Source organism: Haemaphysalis longicornis, unplaced genomic scaffold, assembly GCF_048455015.1.
Source record: "Haemaphysalis longicornis isolate Haplotype H1 unplaced genomic scaffold, Haemaphysalis longicornis Haplotype H1 scaffold_1, whole genome shotgun sequence".
Lineage (NCBI taxonomy): Eukaryota > Metazoa > Arthropoda > Arachnida > Ixodida > Ixodidae > Haemaphysalis > Haemaphysalis longicornis.
In genome coordinates this window covers 242,178,814-242,204,788 of record NW_027526203.1, presented here as the reverse complement: position 1 = coordinate 242,204,788, position 25,975 = coordinate 242,178,814, and the positions used below count along the sequence as shown (strand labels likewise).

Sequence of the window (25,975 nt, the reverse complement as noted above, 5' to 3'; positions counted from 1 at the left end):
AGTATTATTTGTATAAAGCTAGGAAATACAAGGAACTACCATGGATATTATATGTAAAACAATAGGACAAAACAACGATTGCTCCCCGCCTCGCGTAAGCAATGTTGCTTACCTTGGAAATTGGCTTGTTCCGGTATTCAAGAGCCAGATATCCCGTCACCAAGCCGACTGTGTATGAACCAACGTGCGTAAACGGCTTGTAGTAGATCCATTCTAAGGACAAATAAGTTTTTCTGGAAGCATAAATACGAAGCAGATCATTCATTTCGGAACAGCGTAATCAAAGCAAATGGGGAGACAAGAAGCGGCAAAAATCTGGAACGCGAGGCTAGTTGACACTTTAGCGCTGCATTGCGTTTCCATGCTGGCAACATAAAACACCATGCGCTTTAATTTTCTTTGCCAAAAACCGGATTTGTACGAAGGAAGATATTGCGGCACGAATATGCACGTCGTACAAGATCTTTTTCTTTTTTTTTTTTTCAGAATCAAGACTCGACTGTATACCTTTGGTTATTCGTAGCCATGGTCATTGAATAAGCGACGTCCCAGTAGTAGATCTGCAGCGTGGTCAGCACCGTAAAGGCAACGCTGGACGCAGCAGAGAGCACCATGGCAATTCTTGGATGCCTGCAACGTAGGCCGTTAGCGCATTACACGACTGTATATTCTAGGCTTCTACGCAGTCCTTAGCAATCACTGAGCCACAAGTCACAAAGACGTTTTCTTACAGCTATTTTTGTCTGCAAATATGAGCGCTCCTTGGCTTTCTTATGGAATGTGGCATGACTTCTTTCTTTCCATGTTTGTGTGCGGCGGGGTTTCTGCAGCGGATAGCAGCTACATTATTTGTTATCATTTTGCTTATGTATTTCGCATACCTCAGTTAGCAATTGTGACTGGGATTTTCAGCTAGGTATACCAAGCAAGCATTCACGGCTTCGCGAATACTATACTCATAGAGCACTTAAAGACATTTTACTGGAAGTTTAATTGTGAAATCAGCAAGGAAAAGTGTCACATGACAAATAATGAGAGTAGACCTGCATAGTCTCTACAAGCAAACACCAGTGTTCCCGTATATAGCTTACCTGATAAACATCAGTGTCAGAGGAAGCGCTAGAAAAACGAATAGCTGCATGTCAGCGCTGACGTACCACAAATGCTGCAAGCACTGAAATGAAATGATGGAAATCAACACAATAGAAATCCTAATATTTGTCTAATACGAAAAATATTTCATCGGCGCACTTAAGCATGCTTACGAGCTTTCAAGGCGAAAGCGTTGCGATACGTACTAATGACATCTTAACATCTACATTGTATTTGCACCTCTTTTTTGCAAGAGAATTCTCTATCGCGTCAAAAACGTCCCAAATATTTGCATCTCTTTCTGCCTATTTGTTTCGTTGTCTTTAGGTTTTTAATACTTCAACAAGCAAACTGTAACACGCAAGAGCTGCACTAGAACTCTTTCTGCAGAGCTCGGGTGCAACGTTTCTACTCGCGCGCCACGAAGTTCCCGTGTCACGTGGAACGCGCTAAAAGTAAAAGTAATCTATGATTTTTACTTTTTAAATTCATAGTTTTGTGAGCCGGGCACATGAGCCCCTCAAATCTTCAAAGTTTTTGTACTGTTTCATTTCAAAATGTTATGTGGCGCTGCAATGGAGGAGGCTAGTTGTGTGATCTTATTTTATCGAGCAACAGCTACTCGGCCAAAGTTTGCAGGGCACGATTCTAGCGCATCGCACCTCGTTCCTGCAAGCAAAGCTACAATTGCGAATCAAACTATTTACGGCTGAAAAAATGTAGCAATAATAAAACAAAAAAGTTTAGTGGAGATCTTGCGCCAGCATGAATAAGGAGCAGACATCAAGGCATGTTAATAAGAGCATTGATAAATCCCAGAAGCTTCATCGTCACGGGCAGTTTACTATTGATGCTTAGCTTTAAACGACAAGAATGGTATTTTGATGGCATCGTCACGTGCGTTATTTTGCCTGTGTATAATTTTCCATGCGCAGCATTATCCTACCATGTCATTCATCGAGTTGAAGTTGTTGGAGTGAACGAACACTGTCCACCATCTTGAAACGCAGCCTTGCACTTCGCTGGCAACAAAGTCTTGGTCCGCTGGCCCATCCACCACCAGCGGCAACAAGAAGGTTCCCATAATTATTCCGATTATTGGTATTGTTAACCTGCGCAGGACATAAAAAAGTCACCTCGTATTATTTCCTCCTCGTCATCATGTTACACCAAGCTTCTAGATTCGCATATAGTGCGCATGCCTACAGTACAGTATTAAGCTCGCATACTTTTATATATTTTTTGACCAAATATTGAAATTTCCAACATACTGAAGCGTCGAATCTCAAAATATTATTCAAACAGCTCTACATTTTTACCCTATATCTGCTGAAGATTTCTTGCGTTTTTTTTTTTGGTTTCCACTTAAAACAAACACCCCAGCGATTTTAACAACAATTTATAATGATGCTAGGAACCGCAAGTGAAACTACATCAGCTCGTATAGGTACCAATAATATTGACGTGTGCAGCACGAATTTTACACTGACGTAAGATGGCAAGTTGTGCTAGTTGGTGCAGCTTCAGAGTCATGATGAAAAACAGCGCAAGGAACACATGGACAAAAAGAAAGAAGAGGGACGACGCACAGTGCTGACGTCGTCCCTCTTCTTTTTGTCCCTGCGTTTTTTGCGCTGTTTTTCATCATGAATCTGAATGTCACACCCCTGGAATATGTTCCAATACACATTGAACAGTACTCAGTAATCGGGTGCTTTCTGGAAGAACTTGAGTGTCATCTCCGTGTCACAAGAGGAGCAGAACAAGCCGTTATTCATGTCACATGCGATGAATGTATTATTTCACTCTTTCAGTGCCCCTCGGCAGGCAGCGGAACTCTATGCCCAATGCCCGCTGTGCTTTCTTCCCCATGCCGATAGGCGTTAGAAATCCCGATAACCATATTCTCCGTACCTGATGTACCGCTTGCAGCAACCGATAAAGAAGACGATGAGAAGGTTCTGCTTGTACAGCTTTTGCCGAAAGCCAAGCATGGAAAAGGTCAAAGCGAACCCGCTGAAAAAACAACAAAAGTAATGTACTAACAAACACAGCTATGAAAAGGTTTTGAATAATGTTCACGAGAACTCCACAACACAAGTAGTTTTTTACTCCCTGGCCCGCTTGCCTTATAATCCTGCACTCTTTGATTGCTGTATTTTTTTTTAAAATGGCCAGAAAAAAATACGTTTACGCGCAACGTCAGCGATTGCTCTTAACGGCTTTTCCTTAACAGTTGGCAGTTCAAATTTATTGAAAGTATAAACTATTCTAAATTTGAAATTGTCTAGGGTGCTCCTTCCCTACCCGGTCGTTTCGCGGCGAGAGCTACGAACTCAAAAGCGTCGACTAAATATAGGCTTTCGCACAAATAGTAATGCAAAAGCTTGAAGGCATTATACAAACATTATAGCCACTTTTTTTCACTCTCCTGGAAATACTAAATACGAGACTTAGCTTGCATTGGAAGACAATGTAAGAACGGTAGGGGGGACATGCGGGAGAATTTTGATATTCGAGATAAATTATGCAAAATGCAAAATATTTCATATGTATGCAAAACTATTTCAAGGCTAAATTTCCAGATAGAAGCATTGACATGTTTCCGATATGGTCAGTACATGTCTTATGGGTCGCATCTTCAATTTACCTCACAATTAAGGGGTCATTGTTCTTACCTGAGGTACAGGAATGTAGAGACGCTGAGAAAACCATTGGGAACTATTTGGGACACTATCCTGCGACTGACAGCTCCTATTGTGAACAAGTTATCTGTAAGCGGGAAAATATATTTTGATTCAGGAAACTGCGAACACGTACGGAGGACAACGTCCTGAAATGCTAAAAAAATCAAATCAGCAAAAAAATTTCCAAAGCATCTGACAAGCACGTGGGTCCTAAATGATGCCTTGTGGAATACTGATGAATAATGCTGAGGCGAGCATATATGCGCCCGCTGTTGCCTCTGCCATCAAGCCGCTGCGGTATTTCGACTACAGATTGCTACAGTGCTTGATATATTTTTTTTTTGTAGAACGATCTAGCGATGCAGTAAACAAACTGCAGTAAACAAACACATCCCCTATTTAAATTGGAAGCTTGCTTAAGAGATTTTTCTCTCTTTGCCGGTCTTGGCGTTCTTCGGCCGCTCTAATTACGTCATTACGGCGATGTAGCGACTATTGGCCGGCTTCCTTTCCGTTGCGGCAATGAGCGCATTCGATAGCCACTTCAAAAACAAAGCCAGAGAAGCAAATCAGAAACGGAAGTAGTGCCTTCTGCGACGAGCAAATCACGCAGTGCCGCTCCGTGCCGGCGATAACTATACCTTTCGCAGTGCTTCCCGACGCGAAAGAAAGAGTGAAAGCGTTTGTGGGCAGTGTTGCAGGCTTCCTTTAAACCACATACGGGGCTGGAGACCTTTAACAACGTTCCTAAGTGTAGGCCCTTTGCCTGCGCCTGTTCTCGCATGGCTGTTTAAAGAATAACACTTGTTTCTTTCTCCTTCTCGTGGCCGACACGAACAAATGAAACGTATTTGAGGCGCCTTTTTCCAAAACCTCAGAAAAGAAATTAACGAAGCTCACACTAACGCGTAAGGTAGCGAAGCTGTACGCAACATTCATGACCATCACGACGTTTTAAGTCCACAATTACTGCCGATTTGCTTTTTCGTTGCTGCAACGACCTTTGCTTCATCTTTGTTGGTATAAGCGTTAGCTTCCTTCATTCAGTAAGTCATAATTATTGGTCATTAAACGTTGTGTGTGCATTAGCGCGTTTCACCAGTCACGGTTGAACTTAGCATCGGCTCCCGTTACCGAGGTACGTTTCCGCTGCTGACGAGCGGTATCGGCTCGACGTTTCCGGTACCGCTCACGCACCTTCGCCCGATTGCGTTGAACGGATTCGATGGTTTGGGCCCACTGACGTCTCTGGGCAGCATTCTCTGTGGCCACCTTGTCCGTGGTGGCTCTTTGTACACGTTTTTGTTCTCGATCCCCAGCGCGAGTAGCCTCGAGGTGAGCGGCCTCCTCACTGGGCGTGCGAACTACCCGTGGGCGACCCATCCCTTCGCCTCACCCGACGCACTTCTAAGACGCATGCAAATGACGAACGCACAGCCCTATACCGTGAACGCAAGCATCGAGTGACGCAAGCAGTGTGATTGCGATAGCGAAAGTGTTGCCACAATAACACTGAAGTTTCTTTTTTTTTTTTGGGGGGGGGGGGGGGGGGGAACCTTGTTCAATTTCTCTAAGTGGGTAGGTTTGGCGTATGAAGCGGGCGCCTATATAAGTCCAGATCAGCACTTATGTTTCCAGATAAGTACAGCGAAGAATGCCATTAATGCCATCAGAAGGCCTACCTTTTCCGCACTGTATGGAACTGCCCGAACATTTGGCAACAGAATAACTACAACACATCAATAGAGTCCTGGGAAGCTGCACTGTCCAGCTCGGACCTCTCCAGTCAGCGAGAACTGCTGGAAAGAACCAAGCTAGGGGCTTTCGCCACTAGAGTCCTGGAAATAGGATTGTACCCTTAACTCTACCCCCTGCACCTTTGTTGTGAATAAAGTTTACTACTACTACTATTACTAATGCCGGGTTTTAACTGCCAGGTGGTCGCCGCGAGGCACGAGCTCAAGTGTGCGCGCTCACGGGTGCTCTTCTAGGTTTTGTTAACTGTCGGGCGGTCGCCGCGAGGCCTGCGCTCACGTGCGTGCCGCGCTCGGCAATTTCTTGGTATTTTGGTATTTTTAACTGCGGACATGAAAAATTACGATTTGCTAAACAGCTTCGCTCTTAAAAGTGCTCTTACAGGAGAAATCCATCTGCACCATGAAGTAGGCGTGTCCGTAGATGACCCACATGATGAGCAGCACCTTGAGGCCGCCGAGAAAGAGGAGCGGCCTGTTCTGGTCCGTGTTCTCCGTGCGCAGCAGATAGCGCGTGTTGCTCACGGCCGAGAAGTACATGAGCGTGCCCAGGGCCGTGCCGTCTGCGAGTGAAGAAGACAACGTGGCATGATTAGCAGTATATGCATGAGGTGAGAGAAAGAACAGCACAGATGGTCTGACCCAAGCGCGGTGCGAGGAATAGATAGAGGAATGCCAGCAATAGATGGTATACTTGTCCTGCAGAAGTCAGAGGCAACATCGCCGCAGTTGGGTGTTTGTCAAAAACATGGTCCGTGGACTCCGCTTCCATTCACACAAAAAGCCGAAATAGCTATCGCGCTCATGATCTAACTTTTTGTTAACATCAGTAGTGGGACGAAGCATGTTGTTTATTATTTCTCTGGCCTAAACACGACATTTGTTCATATCCAAGTCCCTGCAAAGTGTCCAGCTTTGCGCACCTATACGGCCAATCAGATTGCAAAGGCCTGCGAGCGAACTCTGTGGAAAACGAAGCACTATAGTTCAGCAAATCGGTCGGAAAATTGTAAACAAGCTAATCACATTGTTTCGCAACAGACCGTAAGTTGTTTGAGAAACCTGATGGCGAAGTTTTCCTTGATACATAGATTGATATGATGCCTTAGCCTAATGCTGTGAGCCGACAGCACCCCCGAGAAGAGGGTACGTTCGACTACATTCTCTCAATAGAGCGTCGTTGTTTGTAGCATTAGGGGAACGCTCTCGTATTTATTCTTGAGCTGGACGCACCAATCCTTGATATCCTTAATATATGTGATTTTCTTTGAGCTGTCGGTGTCGTTGGTTAGTTGTTCGCTCAATTTCTTCCAGTCGGTGATCTTGACTACTCCCAAATTTCTTCTGAGTTTGGCTGCTGGGACGGAAATGCTGATAATCGCGTGGTCACTGCCCAGGTTTTCCCCTAAGTTCGTCCATGTGACGTCCTCGTCCGTTTTTACTAGAGTTAAGTCTGGGAATGGGTCACTGGCTCGTTCCCCGCCTGCTCTGGTAGGCTGATTCGAATCAGTGAAGATCACTGAGGCAAATTCACACAAACACTTACCCTAAAAAATCTCGTCTAGTTCCCTCAAACACACACAGACGCATGCAATAAAGGCGGAAATCATTCCAACTTATTTCATGCAACATGGGCCTGAGCTATCATTTGACCTTCAGGAAACACCACCACAAACACGGTCGCGCTATGGGAAGCAGCTCTGGCTAGCTCCGACTTTGGGATTTAGAAGGACTTAATTCTTCGAGCCCGGAGAGGAGCAGAAGAATTTGGGGTCCTGGAAGGAGGGCACCACCACTAGGACAATCGCGACACCTCCTTTTTTCTCTCCTAATAAACGTCTCTCTCTCTCTCTCTCTCTCTCTCTCTCTCTCTCTCTCTCTCTCTCTCTCTCTCTCTCGATATATATATATATATATATATATATATATATATATATATATATATATATATATATATATATATATATATATCCATTCACAACGGCCTGATGTCTTCCAAACGTAACTCAAACGTGTAGGCGACGTTTATTACGGATGGCGGCCAACTGATAATAGTTTCTTCTTATGCAGCCCAGCTTAACTAGCACCGACAACCGAGTGCTAATGCCCATTTCACGGGCTTCGTCACGATTTTTTCGTTGTCTTTTTTTTTGTAGGTGGAGTTTGCAAAATTGCAGACAAAGGGAGTCGTTACCAAACCGGCGCGACATACAAAATTCTAATCTTACGAAATACCAAAACCCGGATTCGTGTGGCAGAAATTAGCACAGTTCCAATCCTATCATACAATCATACTACAGGTGTACTTAATTTTAAGGCGCAGCATTCTTTGCCGAGTACCCTCACAGCCAGGACCGTGTAACACCCTGAATTTCCACCTTTAATCGTTATAACAGCGTAAATGGAGATCATTGGTTGAACAGAATTTCCAAAAACCAAAAATTAAGATAATTATTTTAAAAAAAGCGAAAACGGCGAACCGTGTAACGCCCTGCATTTCCACAAAAAGGCAGATTTCGCGGAAGTTCCACCAATAAAGGTTATAGTAGCGTAATTGTAGATACTGGATCAAACAGAATCTAAAAAAACAGAAATTAAGAGAAATACAAAAATAGACAAAATGGCGAACCGTGTAAATCCCTTCATTTACATACAAATGCAGATTTCGCGGAAGCAACACCTGTAATCGTTATAGTAGCTTAAATGGAGATAATGGGTCGGACAGAATTTAGAAAAACCAAGAAAATTGGCTGTAAAGAGCTCCCACTCTAGACAAGCGGCATAGGAATGCTACGCGTTAGTCGACAATTCTCTGAATTTCCGCAGATTTTTTTACAAATTTTTATGACTACTCGTTTCACGTTTCGGCCTAAGAATAGTAAACAATGGGCGGTATAATATCGTCCGTGTTAAGCTGCAATGACTAATTATTTATATTCACCAGTAACATGAAACTGAGCGCAGTTACAGTACAAAATTCCAGCTGACAAATGTCGTGTAAGTAGTATGAAGCTGCATGTGTCCGAACGCGAATTACACTCGTTAGCCGGAGCTATGCCCCTCCCGTAGATACACAAGTTCGATGCGACGCGACACCATCTTGACGCTTTTCCGACTCAACTGTAGCCTCGTCATTATGCGTATAAAGAACAAAAATGAAAATTTCCCTGCGGCATAGGCAGGTTCCACGTGCTTGGGAACTCGCGAATAAATCAATCAATCAAAGGTTTATTTGTTCCAACACAAGGTTGGGGTTATATCAGGCGAAAAGCAGTTGCGTACTGCTTGATGGTGACTGACGACCCTTATTATTTTCCACCCCACATTTCGCGCATACCTTTTCGCTTGAAGTTGCAGGTGCCCCGTGCTGTCATTATCCACTCAGTGAGCGTTGCGACGACCACCGCGAAGGCCAGGGTTCCCAAAACAGCCCTAGGAAAGTGCAAAAATTCCATTGATAACGACTGTAGTAAACTCTAAAAACTTCACCGCACTCTAAAAGTTATATGGCTCAAAAATGGGGTCTCCGCTGGTGTATCATCGCTCAATGATGTTTTGTATTGGGAAAAACGTGGTGTGCGCAGTGATATTACCTACAAAGTACGAGCAAGAAGTTTTGCACTGCGGTATGTCATGGGCGGGCCACATTTCTGATTTAAGCTGTGTCGTACATTGTTCTCCGTGAAATTAGCGCCCTTTTAGGCAATATATCAATTAGCTGCATTGCGGTGAAGCAGACGCACGGCTGTATCCTAGTGTACTGCCTCTGCAAAACTGGGCGCCACTCACTCACACTCACACAGAAAAATATATAACACGAAAGTGTTTTATTCCAGGATCCAGAAAGATTTCACTGACGTCATATCCGTCACGGAAGTGACGCCAGTACAACGATGTAAACGGCCTGTAAAGGGTGCACCCGTGTATACAGTATCTTCTTGCGGGGAAGCAACCTTTAGTACTACAGAGTACGTTATACTTAAGGTTGTTCGTTTTCAGGTTTTATATTTTGGCACGAAAGTGTTTTATGCGGCGATACCCCAAGATTTCACTGAAGTCATATCCGCCACGGAAATGACGCCAGTACACCTTTGCCGAAGCGACCCGCCAACAGGACGTCGCTCGCCAAGCACACCCACAAAATAGCTGCCGACCCGCAAATCATGCTCACCTGCAGATTTCGCTAAACATTTCACTTTCGTGTTTCATTATTCATATGACAGAGGAATTTTCCTTACGCGCTCACTCACACTCACGCTCACCAGTCGCCTTGACCACACTTAGTCACTCGCACTCATGCTCACTACACGCCCTCCGCCACTCGCACCCACTCGCGCTCACGCTCACCACTCACCGGGACTACTCGCACTCACTTGCGCTCCGCTTACCGCTTGCCGTCACCACTCGCACTCACTCGTGCTCACGCTCAGCACTCGTCATCACCACTCACAGTCACTCACGCTCACCATTCGCCGTCACCACTCCCTCGCGCTCACGCTCACCACTCGTCGACTCCCCTGGCACGCGAGTGTGTGCAGCAGACCCTCCATGAGCCATGAAACCAAACAGTATTAGTGCATTACGGCGTCAGAAGGCCATCCAAATCATATTCCGAAATCAACAAGCCACCCGAGAATTAATTCTAGGATGCCCCATAGCAGGAGCTCACTGACGACATATTTCCGAAGCCAAAAGCAATCCCGCCATTAACAACCATCCCAGCGAGTGGCTCCTGCGACGAAAAGCGAACAGCGAGTACAAGCGCAATAGTGGCGCTCACCGTGGTAAGCCCCGCAAATGGCGCGAGTAGAGCGAGTGCACTCGCGAGTGGCGAGCGGGACTCACGGCGAGTGGCACTCGCACTTGCAGCGCTGAGTGGGGCTTCCCGCGATTTGCTCTCGCACTCGCGAGAGGTGAGTGGGGTTCGCCGCTAGTGGCGCTCGCACTCGCGAGTGGTGAGCGGGGCTCACTGCGCGTAGGGCTCGCACTCACTCGTACTCACACCCGCCAGTGCAAAACAATGGCGAGGCTCACTTACCACTCACTCTTCAGTGGTAAGTGTGGGGCGTGTGAGTGCACTCGTGAGTGGCGAGCGGGACTCACGGCGAGTTCACTCGCTCTTGCAGTGCTGAGTGGGGCTTCCCGCGATTTGCTCTCGCACTCGCGAGAGGTGAGTGGGGTTCGCCGCTAGTGGCGCTCGCACTCGCGAGTGGTGCGAGCGCCACTAGCGGCACTAACAGCCTAAGCGCCACTAACAGCCTAAGGCCCTTAGCCTAAGGCTGTCGAGGTGTGCGGACGTACAGAGCGCGGCGGAGGCATCGACGAAGAAAACAGATAAGTGTTTCAAATTTATTATTCCTTTTTTAGAGTGAGCATGATTTAGAGAGAGATGTAGTAGGTTAGTTGAAAGGGGCGGTAGTTGTTAGCGTAGGGAAGTGACCGAATCAGAGGTGTCGCGCGGTTGTTGCACGTGACGGTTTGTAAGCGTTGGTAATTCGTGAAAGAAGAATTGATGCTTTAGGAAAGAATCGCACGTTGCGGCTTACTTTTAGATTGGAGGGGAGCGCGCAAGAAGGCGGCAGTGAAGTAAGCTAGAGTTGGGCAGACTTGGACGGGAAGTAACATGCCTCAGAGGAAGAAGCCGGGTGTGATGTGCACGGGGTGCGAGCACGAATACCCGCTCGAGGAGACGAGATTCGAGTCGGTCGAGGACGCGGAAGGACAGGACTTCATGTGCAGCGTGTGTGTGCTAGCGTCGCGCCTCGACCGGCTCGAGGAAGAAACGGAGCAGCTCAGAGTTCAGGTAGGCGAGCTACAGGAGGAGTTGAAGGATGAAAAAGAGCAGAGAAAGGCACTCGAAGCGAGGTTGGCGCGAATGGAGGTCAAACTGGCGACGAAGGGTGACATCCCAACAAACGATGAAGCAGGTCACGAGGCAGATGTGTCGGCAGTGCTTGACCCTGAGAAGGGAAAGGAGGAGGACAAAGACGCCACGCCGGAAGACGATCCCGGACTGCCGCTGACTCAGCCGGCGCGGGAGCAGGTGGCCGCGCCTGGGGGCAGCCAGGAAAAGAAAGAAAGGCGCGTGGTGATCGTGGCGGGGGACTCCAACATGCGGGACTCAGAAATGGAGATTAGAGGCCGTGTGAGAGAGGACGAGAGAGTGCAGGTTGGCGTGTTCCCGGGGCACACGATCAGGGTAGTGTTAGAAAAGGCAAAGGATAAAATGTGGGAAAGTATGCAGGGGCAGAACCTAGTGATTATCGCAGGAGGAACCAATGACGTTCTGCAGGGAAGGGGCGCGGGAGTGCGCAAGCAGCTAGAAAAGGGGGTGAAGGAACTTCGGGCGGTGTGCCCACACGTCCAGGTCGTCGTGAGCACAGTACCAGAAATAATTGGAAGAGGGGTACATGTGGAAAGGGAAGTTGTAGCGGTAAACCGAGACATACGGGAGCTGGGCAAGGAGCTGAGTTTCGCTGTCGTAGACATCAACAGGGATGTCCGATGGATGGGCCGGAAAAGGGCGTTCCAGCGTGACGGAGTGCATTTCAGCGGGCAGGTGGGAGCAGCCATCGGAAGACGACACGCGGCGCGAACTGTGGCTTTTTTAGGGGGCCCACAGGCCTTTGCGAAGATGGCGTAGACAAATGCAAGGAGCAAAAGGAGATAGAGGGGTCGGTGCAGATCGGTGCAGGCAAACGAAAGGGACGATGACGGCGTGTAAAGAAGAGAGGGGGGAAACTGAATATCGCGTACATAAACATGCAGGGTGGCAGCAAAAGAGAGAAGTGGATGGAGATTACTAAGCAGCTAGAAGAGGAAGATATCCAGGTATACGCTGTGACCGAGACGCACCTACGGGACTTGGAAGAACCTCCGGTAATCGGAGAGTATGTATGGGAAGGTTGTAACAGGACGGCTGGATTGAGAAAAGGCGGAGGAGTAGGTATGCTGGTACGGCAGGGGACTAATTGGAAGAGAGTGAAAGAAGACTGTAAAGAACATGTGTGGATGAAAGGGATAGTGGAGGGTAGGGAGATGGCTTTAGGGGTGTCTTACCTGTGGACGGGTAAGGATAGCAAAGAACAAAACGAAAAACTGGTGGCGTGTCTAAAAAAGGACATCGAAGATTTGAAACGTTCCGGGGAGGTACTATTGGTAGGGGACATGAACGCCCACATTGAAGATCTAGACGGGTACACCGACTTCAACGGAAATCTAATGCTAGATATGTGTGAGTACCAGAAGCTGATCATAGTAAATAGGGAACAAAAATGCGAGGGTCAAATAACGTGGTAGTGGGGTAGGAGACAGTCGAGTATTGACTACTGCCTTATTTCAGAGGGACTTTATGAATGGTTGGATGGAATGACCATAGATGAGGAAGGGGGCCACAGTCTGGGCAGTGACCACAAGCGCATAAGCCTGAGTTTTGGGAAACTGGGGGGTGAAAAAACGGGTCGACCGGGGCAGCGCACAAAGTTAAACAGCAAACAAATTGCGGATATAGCCAAAAGCATAGAGGCTGACATAGAAAGAAATCCTGGAGAAGAGTGGGAGTATGACAGGCTCATCAGGACTATGCAGCAAAAAATAGTCAAGGCAGAGGGGGCCAATCGATGGAGAGGAAAAAAAACACCCAAAAGCTGGTGGAACAAAGAAATAAAGGCGGCGATAGAGAGGCGTAAACAGGCGTCTAGAGAGCACAGGCAGGCCAAGAGGATGGGGAGACATCAGGAGGAGGTGGACCTAAAATGGGAGCAGTATAAGCAAATGAAGCAGGAAGTGCAGCAATTAGTGCAGGCGAAAATAAAGGGGGACAGCGATCGATGGGTAGCACAAATACGAGGAAGGGGTAGAGACGCGCCGAAAAGGTTTTGGAACCATGTGCAGGCATTAGGTAAGCGTAAGAGTCCCACAGAAGGCGGTACTATAGAAAACGAGCAGGGGCAGATGCTCAAGGGAGAGGAAGCATTAGCATACCTGCACAAAATCATCACGGAGAAGTTCGGTAAGGTGGATGAAGAGGCCCCGCAGCGACACAGATGTCGCGGCGGGTAGGCCGAAATGTCTGGAGATAGATGGGGACAAGCTGAAATGGAAAAGAGCAGAGGAAAAGGTCCCCAAGAATACCGCGGCAGGCACGGATGGGATACAGATGGAGTTGATTAACCAGTTAGGACCAAAGAGCAAGGGAAAGCTACTGCAAGCCATCCGAACAAGGATAGAAGAAAAGGCAATTCCGGCCGCGTGGCAAATGAGCAGGATGAACTTAGTGTACAAGGGCAAAGGACTCAGGACAAACCCAAGCTCGTATAGGCCAGTAACCGTCACGTCAGTGCTGTACAGGTTAGCAATGCAGGCAGTGAAGTTCGAACTAGAGCAGTGGGTGGAAGAAAATAGGATATTAGGGGAGCTTCAAAATGGGTTTCGAAAGGACAGAAGACTAGACGACAACTTATTCGTGGTAAGCCAATGCATAGAGGTGGCGAAGGCGCAAAACCGACCTTTGTGGTTAGCCTTTCTGGACATTAAAGCGGCGTATGATAATGTAGACAGGGAGCGGCTTTGGAGTATCCTGGAGGACGAGGGAGTTGGGGCAGAATTCATTAGCTTACTCAGGGAGCTATACCGAGAGAACCAAGTGCAAATAGTGTGGGAGGGGGTAACATACAATAGGCCTGTACACACCTACAAGGGTTTGAAACAAGGATGTCCTCTCTCTCCGCTGCTGTTCATGATCTACATGACGGGGTTAGAAAGGAAGCTAGAAGTCAGCACGATGGGGTTCGATTTATCCTACATGAAAAACGGGCAGGTGGTGGACCAACGGGTTCCAGGACTAATGTATGCAGACGACATATTGTTGATGGCGGACAACCGGATAAGTATGCAGGGCTTGATGGATATATGCGGTGAAGAAGCGACGCACCTAGGGCTATCCTTTAGCAGAGAAAAATCGGGGATCATGGTCTTTAATGACGGCGAGGAGCACAAAGCAGTATCAGTGCAGCAAGTAGAAATACCATTGGTGAAAGAGTATAAATATTTAGGAGTATGGCTGAACAACAGCGAAGATTACACGCAGGCGCATGAGGCTCACCTTAAGACGAAAGGAAGACGGAACGCGGCTATAATGAAGCATAGAGCCCTCTGGGGATACAGCAAATACGAGGTGGTAAGGGGAGTCTGGAAAGGGGTCATGGTACCAGGATTAACTTTCGCTAATTCGGTTCTGTGCATGAAGCCAGAGACCCAAGCGGGCCTGGAAGTAAATCAGAGGGCGGTAGGCAGATTGGCCCTAGGGGCCCACAGTAAAACTACAAATGAAGCGGTACAAGGGGATACGGGCTGGTCGTCTTTCGAGGCGAGGGAGGTGCAGAGCAAGATAAAGTTTGAGGAGCGACTTCGTGACATGGAGGACGAAAAATGGGCCGCGAGGGTGTTTAAGTACCTGTATTTGAGCAGCGTGGACACGTGGTGGAGACGGAGGACCAGACAGCTGACCAAGTGGTACGGAAAGTCGGTAGGGGAAAGCGGGGTTTACACAACAGTTAAAAAGCAGGTAAAGGCAGCAGAGACGACGAAGTGGGCACAGAGAATGGAAGCGAAAAAAACCCTGGAGACTTATAGGGCAGAGAAACGGGAAATTAAGAAGGAGGGATTCTATGGCAATACGAGAGGCAGTGCGTTGCTCTTCGAGGCACGGGCAGGGTGCCTGAGAACCCGGGCACACACGGGTAGCTACAGGCAGCAGGATGAAACGTGTGCATGTTGCGGCAGGGATAGGGAAACTATAGACCATATTGTCAGGAGCTGCACAGAGATACGGCCACCGCGGGGTGAGGGGGAAACGACGCTGGCGGAGGCTTTGGGATTTGGGGCGAGGGGGAACCTCAACTTCAAGGCCATAGAGGTGACGAAGAGGCGACTGGAGTGGTGGTGGAGGAAAAGTAGGGAAGGGATGGGTACGCAGGCGGAGTAATCATGCGGACGAGAATTTAGAACAGCGAGGGCAGAAAAAAGGGGGGTGGGGGCGATGAGTTTAAAACAGAAAAGAGGGAGAAATGGGAGCGAGGAAGCAAATCTATAGGTTAGATGGGAGTAGGGCAAGTAAACGTAATAAAACAGGCAAGTCGGTAGCTGACAACCGACGCCCCGATTCAAAGGGAAAGCCACTAATCATCATCATCATCATCAGGTGAGCGGGGCTCACTGCGCGTAGGGCTCGCACTCACTCGTACTCACACCCGCCAGTGCAAAACAATGGCGAGGCTCACTTACCACTCACTCTTCAGTGGTAAGTGTGGGGCGTGTGAGTGCACTCGCGAGTGGCGAGCGGGACTCACGGCGAGTGGCACTCGCTCTTGCAGTGCTGAGTGGGGCTTCCCGCGATTTGCTCTCGCACTCGCGAGAGGTGAGTGGGGTTCGCCGCTAGTGGCGCTCGCACTCTCGAGTGGTGAGCGGGGCTCACTGCGCGTAGGGCTCACACTCACTCGTACTCACACTCGCCAGTGCAAAACAATGTTGAGGCTCACTTACCACTCACTCTTCAGTGGTAAGTGTGGGGGGTGTAAGTGCACTCGTGAGTCAGCCTGCCGACCTATGCTGCCAATAGAGGCCTTAAACACGTCAGTATGTTCGAGGTGTTGTTTATTGCGATAATAGGTACTATTTAACCGGGTCAGCTAACAGGAACAGCAGGAATGAAATATTATCAATGAGAAATATTTTGTGTTTATTCAGAGTGACCGACGAATTCTTTGTAGAATATAAGGATTACCCTCACGGGACATTTCATGGTCAAGATTACTTGCGGAAATGTGACGGCCAGTGACTTCTTGCTTGCAATTACTCAAGTCACCACTACGACCTCCTTACCCCATAATGTCAAGTTAGATTGCCTACAATTTTGGTTACCGTAAAGAGAGAAACTATTCTTTGAAGTCAGTGTCAGTGACCAAAAACCTAAACAACTGGTTCCCTCCATGCACACGCACGCATACACACGCACTCACGCAGGCTTTCGAAAATAGTTTAGGCGGAATACTAGACACGCAATGCACGCATGAAACGGCATGTCACTTGGAGAGAGCAATCTGCAGGAGGAAAGAAGTGTGACGAATGCTTACATTGACGCAGCCTGAAGCTTGGTAACGCTCTTCGGGATGTTCGTGCGGCACCCTTTGACCGTAGTGTTGAACCCGTACTGACCAAGCACTGTAAGCAAAGGGGAGGACAAAAACAAGAAGATAACGCCGCAAGCCAGTACAAGTCTGATAATATGTCACATGCAAGTGCAACCAGGCGTTGTATCTTGTGCACGTATCTTGCAACAAACACAAGGTACAAGCTACCGTGAAGGATTCACCTGCATGTGTATCATCCCCTCGTGCGAAAAGGAGGCGCTCCTTTGTTTCAAAGGAAATTCAAAACTTCCTCACGTTTTCCGGTAAACGCTTGGAGGTCCTGTGCCGAGCACGTTGACGGTGTGCAGATCCCAAGGCGGAAATCTGGTCCCACAAACTTGGTGTGTGTTGTCCTCGTAATCGGGTTTTCACGTCCCTGTAAAATACATCAGGTTTCACTCCTTGTCTGTTTTTTTTTTTTGTTACCTCTTGATTTCATTTGGGGTGCCTGAACGCCGATATTCGTCGGTTGGAGCGAGCGAGAGAGAGAGAGAGAGAGAGAGAGAGAGAGAGAGAGAGAGAGAGAGAGAGAGAAAATTTTTATTAAGACTATTCCTGGATAGAAAGGAGAAATTATTGACGGCAGTTCAGATACGTTGTGACAAGGAATCAGTACTTTTGCCTGAAAGTTGAAACAAATTAGTTCATTAGCACGAAGAGACGCACAGGTGTCATTGGTGTAGCCCTTCTAATCTGTGCGCGGTATTTAAGCGACCGGGTCGACAGTATTTCGGATCGACATTTGCTACCACGGGAGGATACGCCACATGTGAATGTTATTGAATAAACTACTAATGAAAAACGGTGGCTTTAGACATTATACGCTGATGTAACAACTGGACTAGGACGCTGAGAACGAAACAAAATGTACAGCAGCAATTTTATTCCTGTGAGCTCCAAGGACGGCTGTTGACGCCTCCTATCCAACTCATTTCACGGAAATGTTTCCCGTATATAGCAAGACACCCCTCCGGTAATTAACTTTGGAGGCTTGCTGTAGCTTTGTTAGGTTAAAACAACTTCTCATTGTAGAGCCTGAATAATGACTGCTTGTATGCTTGTATTAACTTCCACATGAACCCTTCCGTGGTGCCGTACGACTCCCCTCTAGGTATGCGGTATCCTTCTCTCTACACCCCCCCCCCCCCCCCCGCTCACCCCCAGTTACAAAAACAATACCGATACAAACCAGTCTTCTCTATCGGCTCTGGTATAAATGATGCCTTGCGCTCCCGTGTTTACGCTCAAATACAAACGTAGTCCACAGAAGAGAAAATTTACATGCCCGATTGAGTTATTTACTACGCCCGCAGAAAGTCGAGTCATATTAAAAAGCGCGACATTAGTTCGTTTATATATTAGTACAGATAGCCAGCGCCACTCACGGTGAGCTGTCCCACCTTCTGGAACATCCGAACAAATGATGCGAAAGTTTTGGTGGGTGGCTTGATGTGCAGGGAGCAGTACTGGCCCCTGACGGTCGGGTGGTCCTCACCATTGGGCACCTTCGTGTGGAGGCACTGCTCGTACGAACCCACGCTCACTGCGCCGCCCTCGAGGATGTTGTTTGGAACCAACCCGTTTGACAGGAGCACTGACAAGGAGAGAGGCGCAACACGTGGGGCCATCAGTGCTACCGTTCGCGCATTTCTTAATCTCTTTGTCTTTGCAACCGGATAATTTTTATTTTCCACGTTCAATAACCCCGTACAGGATGCAATTATAGAATTTCCCTGCTTGACCCACTCAACCCGTAGACCGGTAGACCCAAATACTCCGTCCTCCGCTACTCCCTTCCCACATTTCTTTCAGTCCTTACTATTGTTTCCGCCCTTCTTCACCTCCCCACATTACATTCATGCGCTCCACTCCTCCTTTCCCAAATCTGTCTCCATACTGCGTTCCTTCCTCCCGATATGTCCACCTCCCCTTCGATCCTCCGGCTCCCTCATTTTCCTGTCGCTCGTGCCCGTTCCCTTCCAATTGCGACATCTTTCCGCGTCGCGACCTATTCTTCCCCTTTTCCTATTACCATCACCGTCTCCAATTCTTCTTCCTCCTGCCCTAGTTTTCTTTACCCACCTCCTCTGCTTCCCCGTACAATATCCTTCTTATTTACCTCTCCCTCCTCCAAGTCCCCTCTCCACTGACTGTTCTCCTTCCTCCGCTTGTCTCCTACCCCCATATTCCCCACCCCATTCGTACTTTTCTCTCTCCTCCTCGCGACCCTCTTTTGCCTCTTCCTTCCCGTCTCAAATTCTCTACACACACTGACATACCTCCTTTTCCTCCTCTATTCTCCTCTCTCTCTCTCTCTCTCTCTCTCTCTCTCTGCCCCCTTTTTCTCCCCAACTCCCTCTTCTCTCTAGAATCATCGTGCCCTCCTGTTTTTCCACCTCATCTCGTTCCCGACTCTCTCCATTTTTACCCAGCGCCCTCCATTTCACCAGTGTCCTGTAATCTACGGGTGCAAATGTTATCGTCTTTAAAACGCCGGTGGGAAACTTCGGTACACTTTTTAACCCAGGTGTAGCTTCGGTGCGTAAACCCCAATATCAACTTTTTTCTGCGTTGGCTTATACAGAGAAAATGTATTTTCAGTTATTCTGTGCCAACGTAACCATCACCCACGGTAGCAAGGTTTTGTATTTTCCCGATGTTGACAACCCGTGATTATCATCATCACTTCCGAGGCAACGGCGCTAAGGGTGGCCTAACAGAGTCAGCCACCAGCAAGAAAAACAGGTTTGGTTAAGAATGGTAATGGTGATAAACTGTAACTAATGATAAGTTACGTCCGCAGAGGCAGAAACTGCAGAAGGCAAGCCAACGCTAAATTATCGCACTGACTTTGTGTATTTGTCGGCTTTTTTTCACCAACGCACTAGGCTTGGTCCTCCCCCACTACGCCTCACTTTACGGCATGCGAACCGCTCATCGGTGGTTTTTTATTTGTTTTTGTTGGTAATACCTTCTTCTAACTATTTCGTAGTCCATTTGTGGGGATCACTCAGTGCCGTTTTTCCCGGGCTGTCATATTAATGCGAAGTAATCGAAGTTGCAGTGCACTCCTTTCCTGCGCTTATAATCTTCTGTGGGCGTAGCCAGAGCGAGTCAGATATCCAAACTGGGCTAACTCTACCCTTTTACAGCAGTGCATCCCGCCTACAAAACTCGTGTTTCCCATTTTCTACCCCACCTCAAACCATCCCGGCATTCGCTTTAATCTCCTGCAGTGTCTAGGGCCTTTTAGATGTTAGACTGAACGAAAATAACGGCTCGCACAAATATGATTCGGCGAACTGTTGCCGCATTCACTGCTATCAAATGCCACAAACGTTCGTAATCGGAACTGAGCAGCTTTTTTGTACGACTTTATCTTCTGATACCACGACGTGTGGAGGGTGATGCTGAAAAGACCTGATTAGGTGGTTTAACGCGCCGACGCTACACCGCCGATGAGGTGCACCACAGTGGAGAGCTCCGGATTAATTTTGACCACCTGGGGATCTTTAGCGTGCCCCGAAATCTCGAACACGCTCGCGTTTTTGCTGCTCACCTCCATCAGAAAAGCGGCCGCCGCAGCCAGGAATCGAACCCGCGCCCATGGGCTCAGCAGCACAACGCCTTAGCCATTGAGCCACCGCGGCGGATTGCTAAGATCTGTTTCCTAAATAAAGAGCTATGAATAAGCGGTACTATCCCGGCTCTTTGAGTTAGAGCAGCGGCTTATAAATGCTGGTTCATATTTCTGTGTTCACAGTTTAAGCACTGATAAGTTACGGCGGCTTTACAATATGAACTTAAGAATCTTTCCGCCCAAATAAGTCGGTCGCTCCCGCCAACGACATATTTGCGAATAGGTTTCCGCGCGATAAATGGTAAAATATACGATGCCTGTCAGCCAATTATTCTGCGTAATCATTGTGAGGGGTTTTATTTAGGCTTTAACTCGCAGCTTGAAAGAGTCCTTGTAACTTCAGCCTATCCTGAACGTAAAGACCACGGTTACAACGTTGCGAAATGTAGTCGCTGATTGACACGCGACAAACGTAAACCGCCTCTCTGAGAATCCTGTTTTTAACCGTAGAGTGCAGGATAAATAAAAATTCACTGCGTTCCCACTTTGGGAAGAACGCTGACCAGCGAAGCTGGACGCAGTGCAAGGAGTGCATGAAACAAACCACGCGTGTTTTTAATTTGCGATTTAGCATACTTTCCAGCTGATTAGCTGAATGAAACTTGAAAGGACTTAAGTTTTATTCTAGCGGACAAACACGGGGTTGTCTGTTTCCCTCCCGCGTCGTAGGCATCTTGCTGTCGGTGTAACACACCAACCCAATCCACTCTACCACGGAGGACAGCAGTCAAGTCGCATTGCGCCGTGAGGCATCCACTATGAAATTTCCTACCCGCTGAATTTTTTGTAGCGTAAGCTACACTGGCCGAGGTTGAGCAGTTTCGCGTGGACCCTGAAGGGCCGGGCTGCGCAAGCGCGAGGAGCATTGGATTGGATTTTGATTGGATTGGATTGGATTGGATTGGATTGGATTAGAAATCCAATTCAATTGAAGTACGGGTGCGTAGAGAATTGTATCTGCACATTCGCCGGTCTGCGCATTCCAGACGAGTGACGTCAAAGCTGCGGCAGACGCACTGGCGCCGGCGCGTGCCGAGCTGTGCTCCTCGGTTGCGCAGTAGCCAAGTCTTACGCTACGCCGGGGCCGCTTGATAGCCGTTTCCCATGGCTCCTGGGGAGTCATGCTGCGCATGCGCGGGGAGCAGTGACTGGACTGGACTGGACTGGATGGGAATCGGGACTGGACTGGACTGGACTGGACTGGACTGGACTGGACTAGACTGGACTGGACTACTGGACTGGACTGGAATGGACTGGACTGGACTGGACTGAATTGGATTGCTGAACCTTAGCTCACGCTACGTATATCCTGGCATAGCCGAGCTAAGCCACTGCTACTTTTTTTCGGAACGCATGCTTTGACACAAGAGGTGTAGGTTGAGGGTGTATGCAACCACAATGCACCTGAGTGACCCGTATGATGAAATTTGGCTAATGACGAAGCCCGGATTGCGTTTTGGCTGCAACAATGTCAGTTCCGCTTTAACATGGGCGACGTAAAGAAAATGGTCAGAACCCACTGTGTAAAGCGACGTGGAGGACGTCATTTGTCAAATCGTTATCTAGGCAACCCAATTGTCGTAATCTGCTCCATCGGTCGCAGTAATTAGTCATTCAAGAGCAGAGTGTTTTAAATGAAAACACTTCCAAATGCCTGCCCGCTTCGACGCAACTATCCATGCGCCATATTTTTGATCAAATTGGCAGAGTAGGACAATCACGAGTTTCGGCATACGATTTGACTCGAAAAAATGTAATCTACGCTGTGACAGAACGCAATACAAGCATGAGGTTTTGCGTTGCACGCATGATCTCCCAGTGCAGATCAGGGTTCCAGAGCCTAATCGTATATCAGGTCTCGTTGTTTGTCCAAATTGCTCTCTTGCGTGTCGGCCATTTATGGGCATTGCGGTGAAGCAGGCCTGCGACATTCTTTAATGCATGCCACCACGAAAAAGAAAAAGTAATCCCGCCGCATTTGGTTCAGCGATAGTTTTCTGAATAGAATGCCAAAAAAAATTCAAGGCCATTCCGTCCTGCCAGTGCGGATGACCCGCGGAGCTGTAAAGTAATCGCAACTTAGTAACGCATCGGCCCTAATGGCTTTTTTGTCGATATGATATACAATGATAGGCATACTCGCAACTGCGGGCACATTATCTGATAATGTCGAATTTCCCGATCGGAGTGACATCCCAAGACAAATGAGGTGTTTCCTTTTCAAATGAGCCAAATCCACAAACCGAAACTACGTCAGATGGAACTGCAGTGGCCAAAAGAGTCGTCGGCTTTACTCTAGAAAAGATGTTGCAAGAGAATAGGTGTGGTAACGCTCTGCAAATCCGTTGGCAGATCGTAGTTCGTATCGAAAATGAGCCAGATCCTGCTGTTGCACGAATCAAAATGAGCCAAACCTATTTGTTCAATAGAAGTTCACTTTGGCGTGTCTGTTGAAACTGTTTTGTGGGGGTTTTCAGAAGTTTTTTTTTTTTTTGCTTTTTGGAGCTGGATTTTCATCAAGTTACACGGAAATGAAGAGATCGGTGACAGATCTGTCCCCGGAAGTCGACGACAAAGTGAACAGAGTAACAAGAGAACGGAATGAAACAGAGATGTGAAACACTGATTTTATCTCTTCTACCCCGTCCCTAACGGAGTAAATCTGGTATCATTATTTTTTTATTCCCATATTAACCATCTAAGTACCTAACTAATTAGCCGCTACTTACAAGCCCTGGCAAATCCCCCCTCTTAGTGGGCCCGAGCCAGTTCTGTGCGGTGAAGAATATAAGAGCAGCTTTCTTGCGAAGCGTTTTGGAAATTTATCGCAAGGGAATGAAGAGCTTGCTTACTTCATGAGTGCCTTCAGGTGTGCCCTAGAAAATTATCCTACGGAAGAATTTGAAAAGAGCTGCTAATGCTGCCAAGAGGACTCCCCTGCTCTTCATGTGTAGTTCTACTGTTCTTGAAGCCCTGTCGCATTTTGGTTGCTTTTTAATGCCTTTTCCGCCAAAAGTCCATTGTACCATTCTTGAAAATCAGTTGTAATAAAGTTTTCATGAGAATGCCGCATAAACTCGAATTTTTCAATTAAGTATCAACCAAATCCGAACTTATCATCCTGATGTTGCTCAAATTGACCGCATATTTTTAATTACTTGTGGCTATAAAATTCCCCTATCTGATTGACAGTGTGGCATTCAGGTCCGGTAACAAACTTTGGATTTTTTCTCAAAATCGCTTTAGGTGGATTTGGCTCATTTTTTTAAAAAAAGCTCTTCAAATGTCTCCAAACACCTAGACCCGTCTCTTTTGAGTACGACACATCCACGCTGAAATCACCGACTACGAGCGCACGAGTACATCGAAACTGGCCCACGACCCGCGAAAAGTCGAAGGACACCTAAGAACGTTTTAAAGGACCCAGCAGCCCTTTTTTTAACTTCTCTCTAAATCCTAAGTTCTTTCAGAAGGTAGCCAACAAACACATCCAGTACTTAGAATATGAGGCCACAAAGGACCTCAGCCAAAAATTACTGGTCTATGCCCATCAGATAACATAGAAACTTGCTCAAGAAAATTCTCTTTCCCGGTCTTAGCGTTCTTCATTACGAACCACTACAGGACGGAGAGGCGACGTTACCTCGATCCTCACAAATCGTTTAGCAGGGAACAGCAAGCGATTTACAGGCAGATGCAAGCAGGATCCTTCCCGCACCCTTACCTTCAAAACAAGGTGTACCGGGAAAGGTACGACAAGGAATGCAATTTCTGCAAGATTCAGTTAGGCACGCTCCAACACGTCATTGGAGTATGCGATTTCTACAAGCCAATCCCCCCACCTCTTACCTTTCCCACTACCCCACCCCATCCATCATCCACCCTTACCGAGCGATGGGAGGCCTTGTTAACCAGCCCCGCCCTGGAAGACCAGCTCGTCCTGATCTCCAGGGGCCAGGCGGCTAGAGAAGCATATGGGTCCCGTGAAGAGGGAACCACTTCCATCGACGGCGTCTAAGAAGACGTCGTAGTAGCTCGGTTCAATAAAAGTTGTTTCTCGCTCTCAAGCGCTCGAGTTGCGTCATTCCAGCGGTGTAGCGGCTATTGGCCGGTTTCATTTCAGTTGCAGCAATAAGCGATTTCGATAGCCACTTTAAACAGAAATCCACAAAAGCAAAGCAGAAATGGAAGACGGATTTGCTGCGGCGAACAGATCACACAGTGCCGCTCGGTGCCGGCGAGAGCTATAGCTTTTACAATGATTTCAGACGCAAAGGAGAGTGGAAGTAAGCGTTTATTGGTAGTGTCGCAGAGTTCCTTTAAAGGGACCCTGCAACACTTTCTACAAACGCTTTCACCTTTTCCTTCGCGTCTGGAAGCACTGCGAAAGCTGATTTCTGGTCGCACCAGATACGCCTTCCGTTTCTGCTTTGTTTTCGTGGCTTTATTTTAAAGTTACTATCGGAAAGCGTTCATTGCTGCAACTGAAGGAAAACCGGCCGACAGCCGCTGCATGACTTTCATGACGTAATTCCAGCGCTCCAAGAACGTCAAGACCGCGAAAGAGAGAAAAATCTTTTGGGTGACTTTCCAAGTTATCTGATGGGCATAGAGCAGTAATTTTTGGCTGGAGTACTTTGCAACCCTCTATTCTTAGGTACTGGGTGTGTTGTGTGACTACGTTCTGCAAGCATCGAAGATTTTTTTAAAAGTTGAAAAAAATGTTGCAGAGTCCCTTTAAGGGCTCTCAATGCGAAAGCAATAGTATTCAATTGAACGCGTGATGAGCTTTGGTTCGGCCCCACTTTCTAGATGGGTTTCGTCTTCCTGCCGCTTGACACGATTTACTTCGTTATCCACTTGCGGCTAACACTTTCGAATGCCTTCAATATCTTTCCTACGCGTAGCGCCGCTGCTCATTCCCGGGACCTCCTGACGTTGTTTATTATTTATTTATTCGAAAGTACGCACTGCGGATATTTTCGCACCCGATGATATTTTCGCACCCGACCCCTTGCATACAATGAAGTGCGGGGGAAGGGAGCGCAGGGAGAGAGGATGGAATCAAGAAGGAACGTGTATATATCACAGGTGAATAGTCTGTTGGGCCGCCGTAGCATAAGTCATAACTGCCGAGTTAAGGGGGACTCACCTGTTCACATTCCTATGGGACTCACTGCTTCATGGTCCACGGGCTTGAAAAACATCGTTCACGAACAAGAATTTACAAATGTTCTGAAGATACAAACGTTCAGAACGGCCTAATTTGCTTATTTTTTTTTTAAATGTGACTTCTGTACTGTTCACAAAACTCTCACTTTCTAGACAGCTAGCGCCATCCAGTAAAAACTGGACGAACCAAAACGTCTTTCACGTTTATTTTTATATAATTAAAGAAGTGATATGTTTCCGAAAGAACCTATCGAGGCCATTGGGAGCATTTCTATGGATCTGTGAAACTTTTCGCATCGGTGCACGATGCTTTCTAAGCTCGTGAATCATTAATTAGTAAGTCCGATAGGAATGTGATCAGCTTAGTTTTGATGCGAGGTCATCGAAAAAGGTAAGGAAAGGTAGCCTAGTACAGCTCCACTGCAAAAACCCATGCCCTCT

General features: G+C 47.5%; 2 protein-coding genes across 2 annotated transcripts in view; both read right to left on the bottom strand.

The window, feature by feature from the left end:
- LOC144143358 (annexin A4-like) overlaps nucleotides 1–25,975 on the bottom strand; it is a 395,087-nt gene that overhangs the window by 196,743 nt on the left and 172,369 nt on the right. The gene's annotated exons all lie outside the window — the stretch shown is intronic.
- The window catches only part of LOC144174649 (nose resistant to fluoxetine protein 6-like), a 49,036-nt gene that overhangs the window by 20,014 nt on the left and 3,047 nt on the right, over nucleotides 1–25,975 (bottom strand). Inside the window, exons 2-12 of the mRNA XM_077703439.1 lie at nucleotides 18,108–18,316; nucleotides 16,978–17,098; nucleotides 16,666–16,753; nucleotides 8,871–8,965; nucleotides 5,917–6,096; nucleotides 3,771–3,864; nucleotides 3,007–3,108; nucleotides 2,039–2,204; nucleotides 1,092–1,174; nucleotides 508–630; nucleotides 113–233 (exon numbers count right to left, since the gene is read on the bottom strand). Coding sequence (XP_077559565.1) covers nucleotides 113–233; nucleotides 508–630; nucleotides 1,092–1,174; nucleotides 2,039–2,204; nucleotides 3,007–3,108; nucleotides 3,771–3,864; nucleotides 5,917–6,096; nucleotides 8,871–8,965; nucleotides 16,666–16,753; nucleotides 16,978–17,098; nucleotides 18,108–18,316 — 1,382 coding nt within the window. The remainder of the gene's footprint in view (nucleotides 1–112; nucleotides 234–507; nucleotides 631–1,091; nucleotides 1,175–2,038; nucleotides 2,205–3,006; nucleotides 3,109–3,770; nucleotides 3,865–5,916; nucleotides 6,097–8,870; nucleotides 8,966–16,665; nucleotides 16,754–16,977; nucleotides 17,099–18,107; nucleotides 18,317–25,975) is intronic.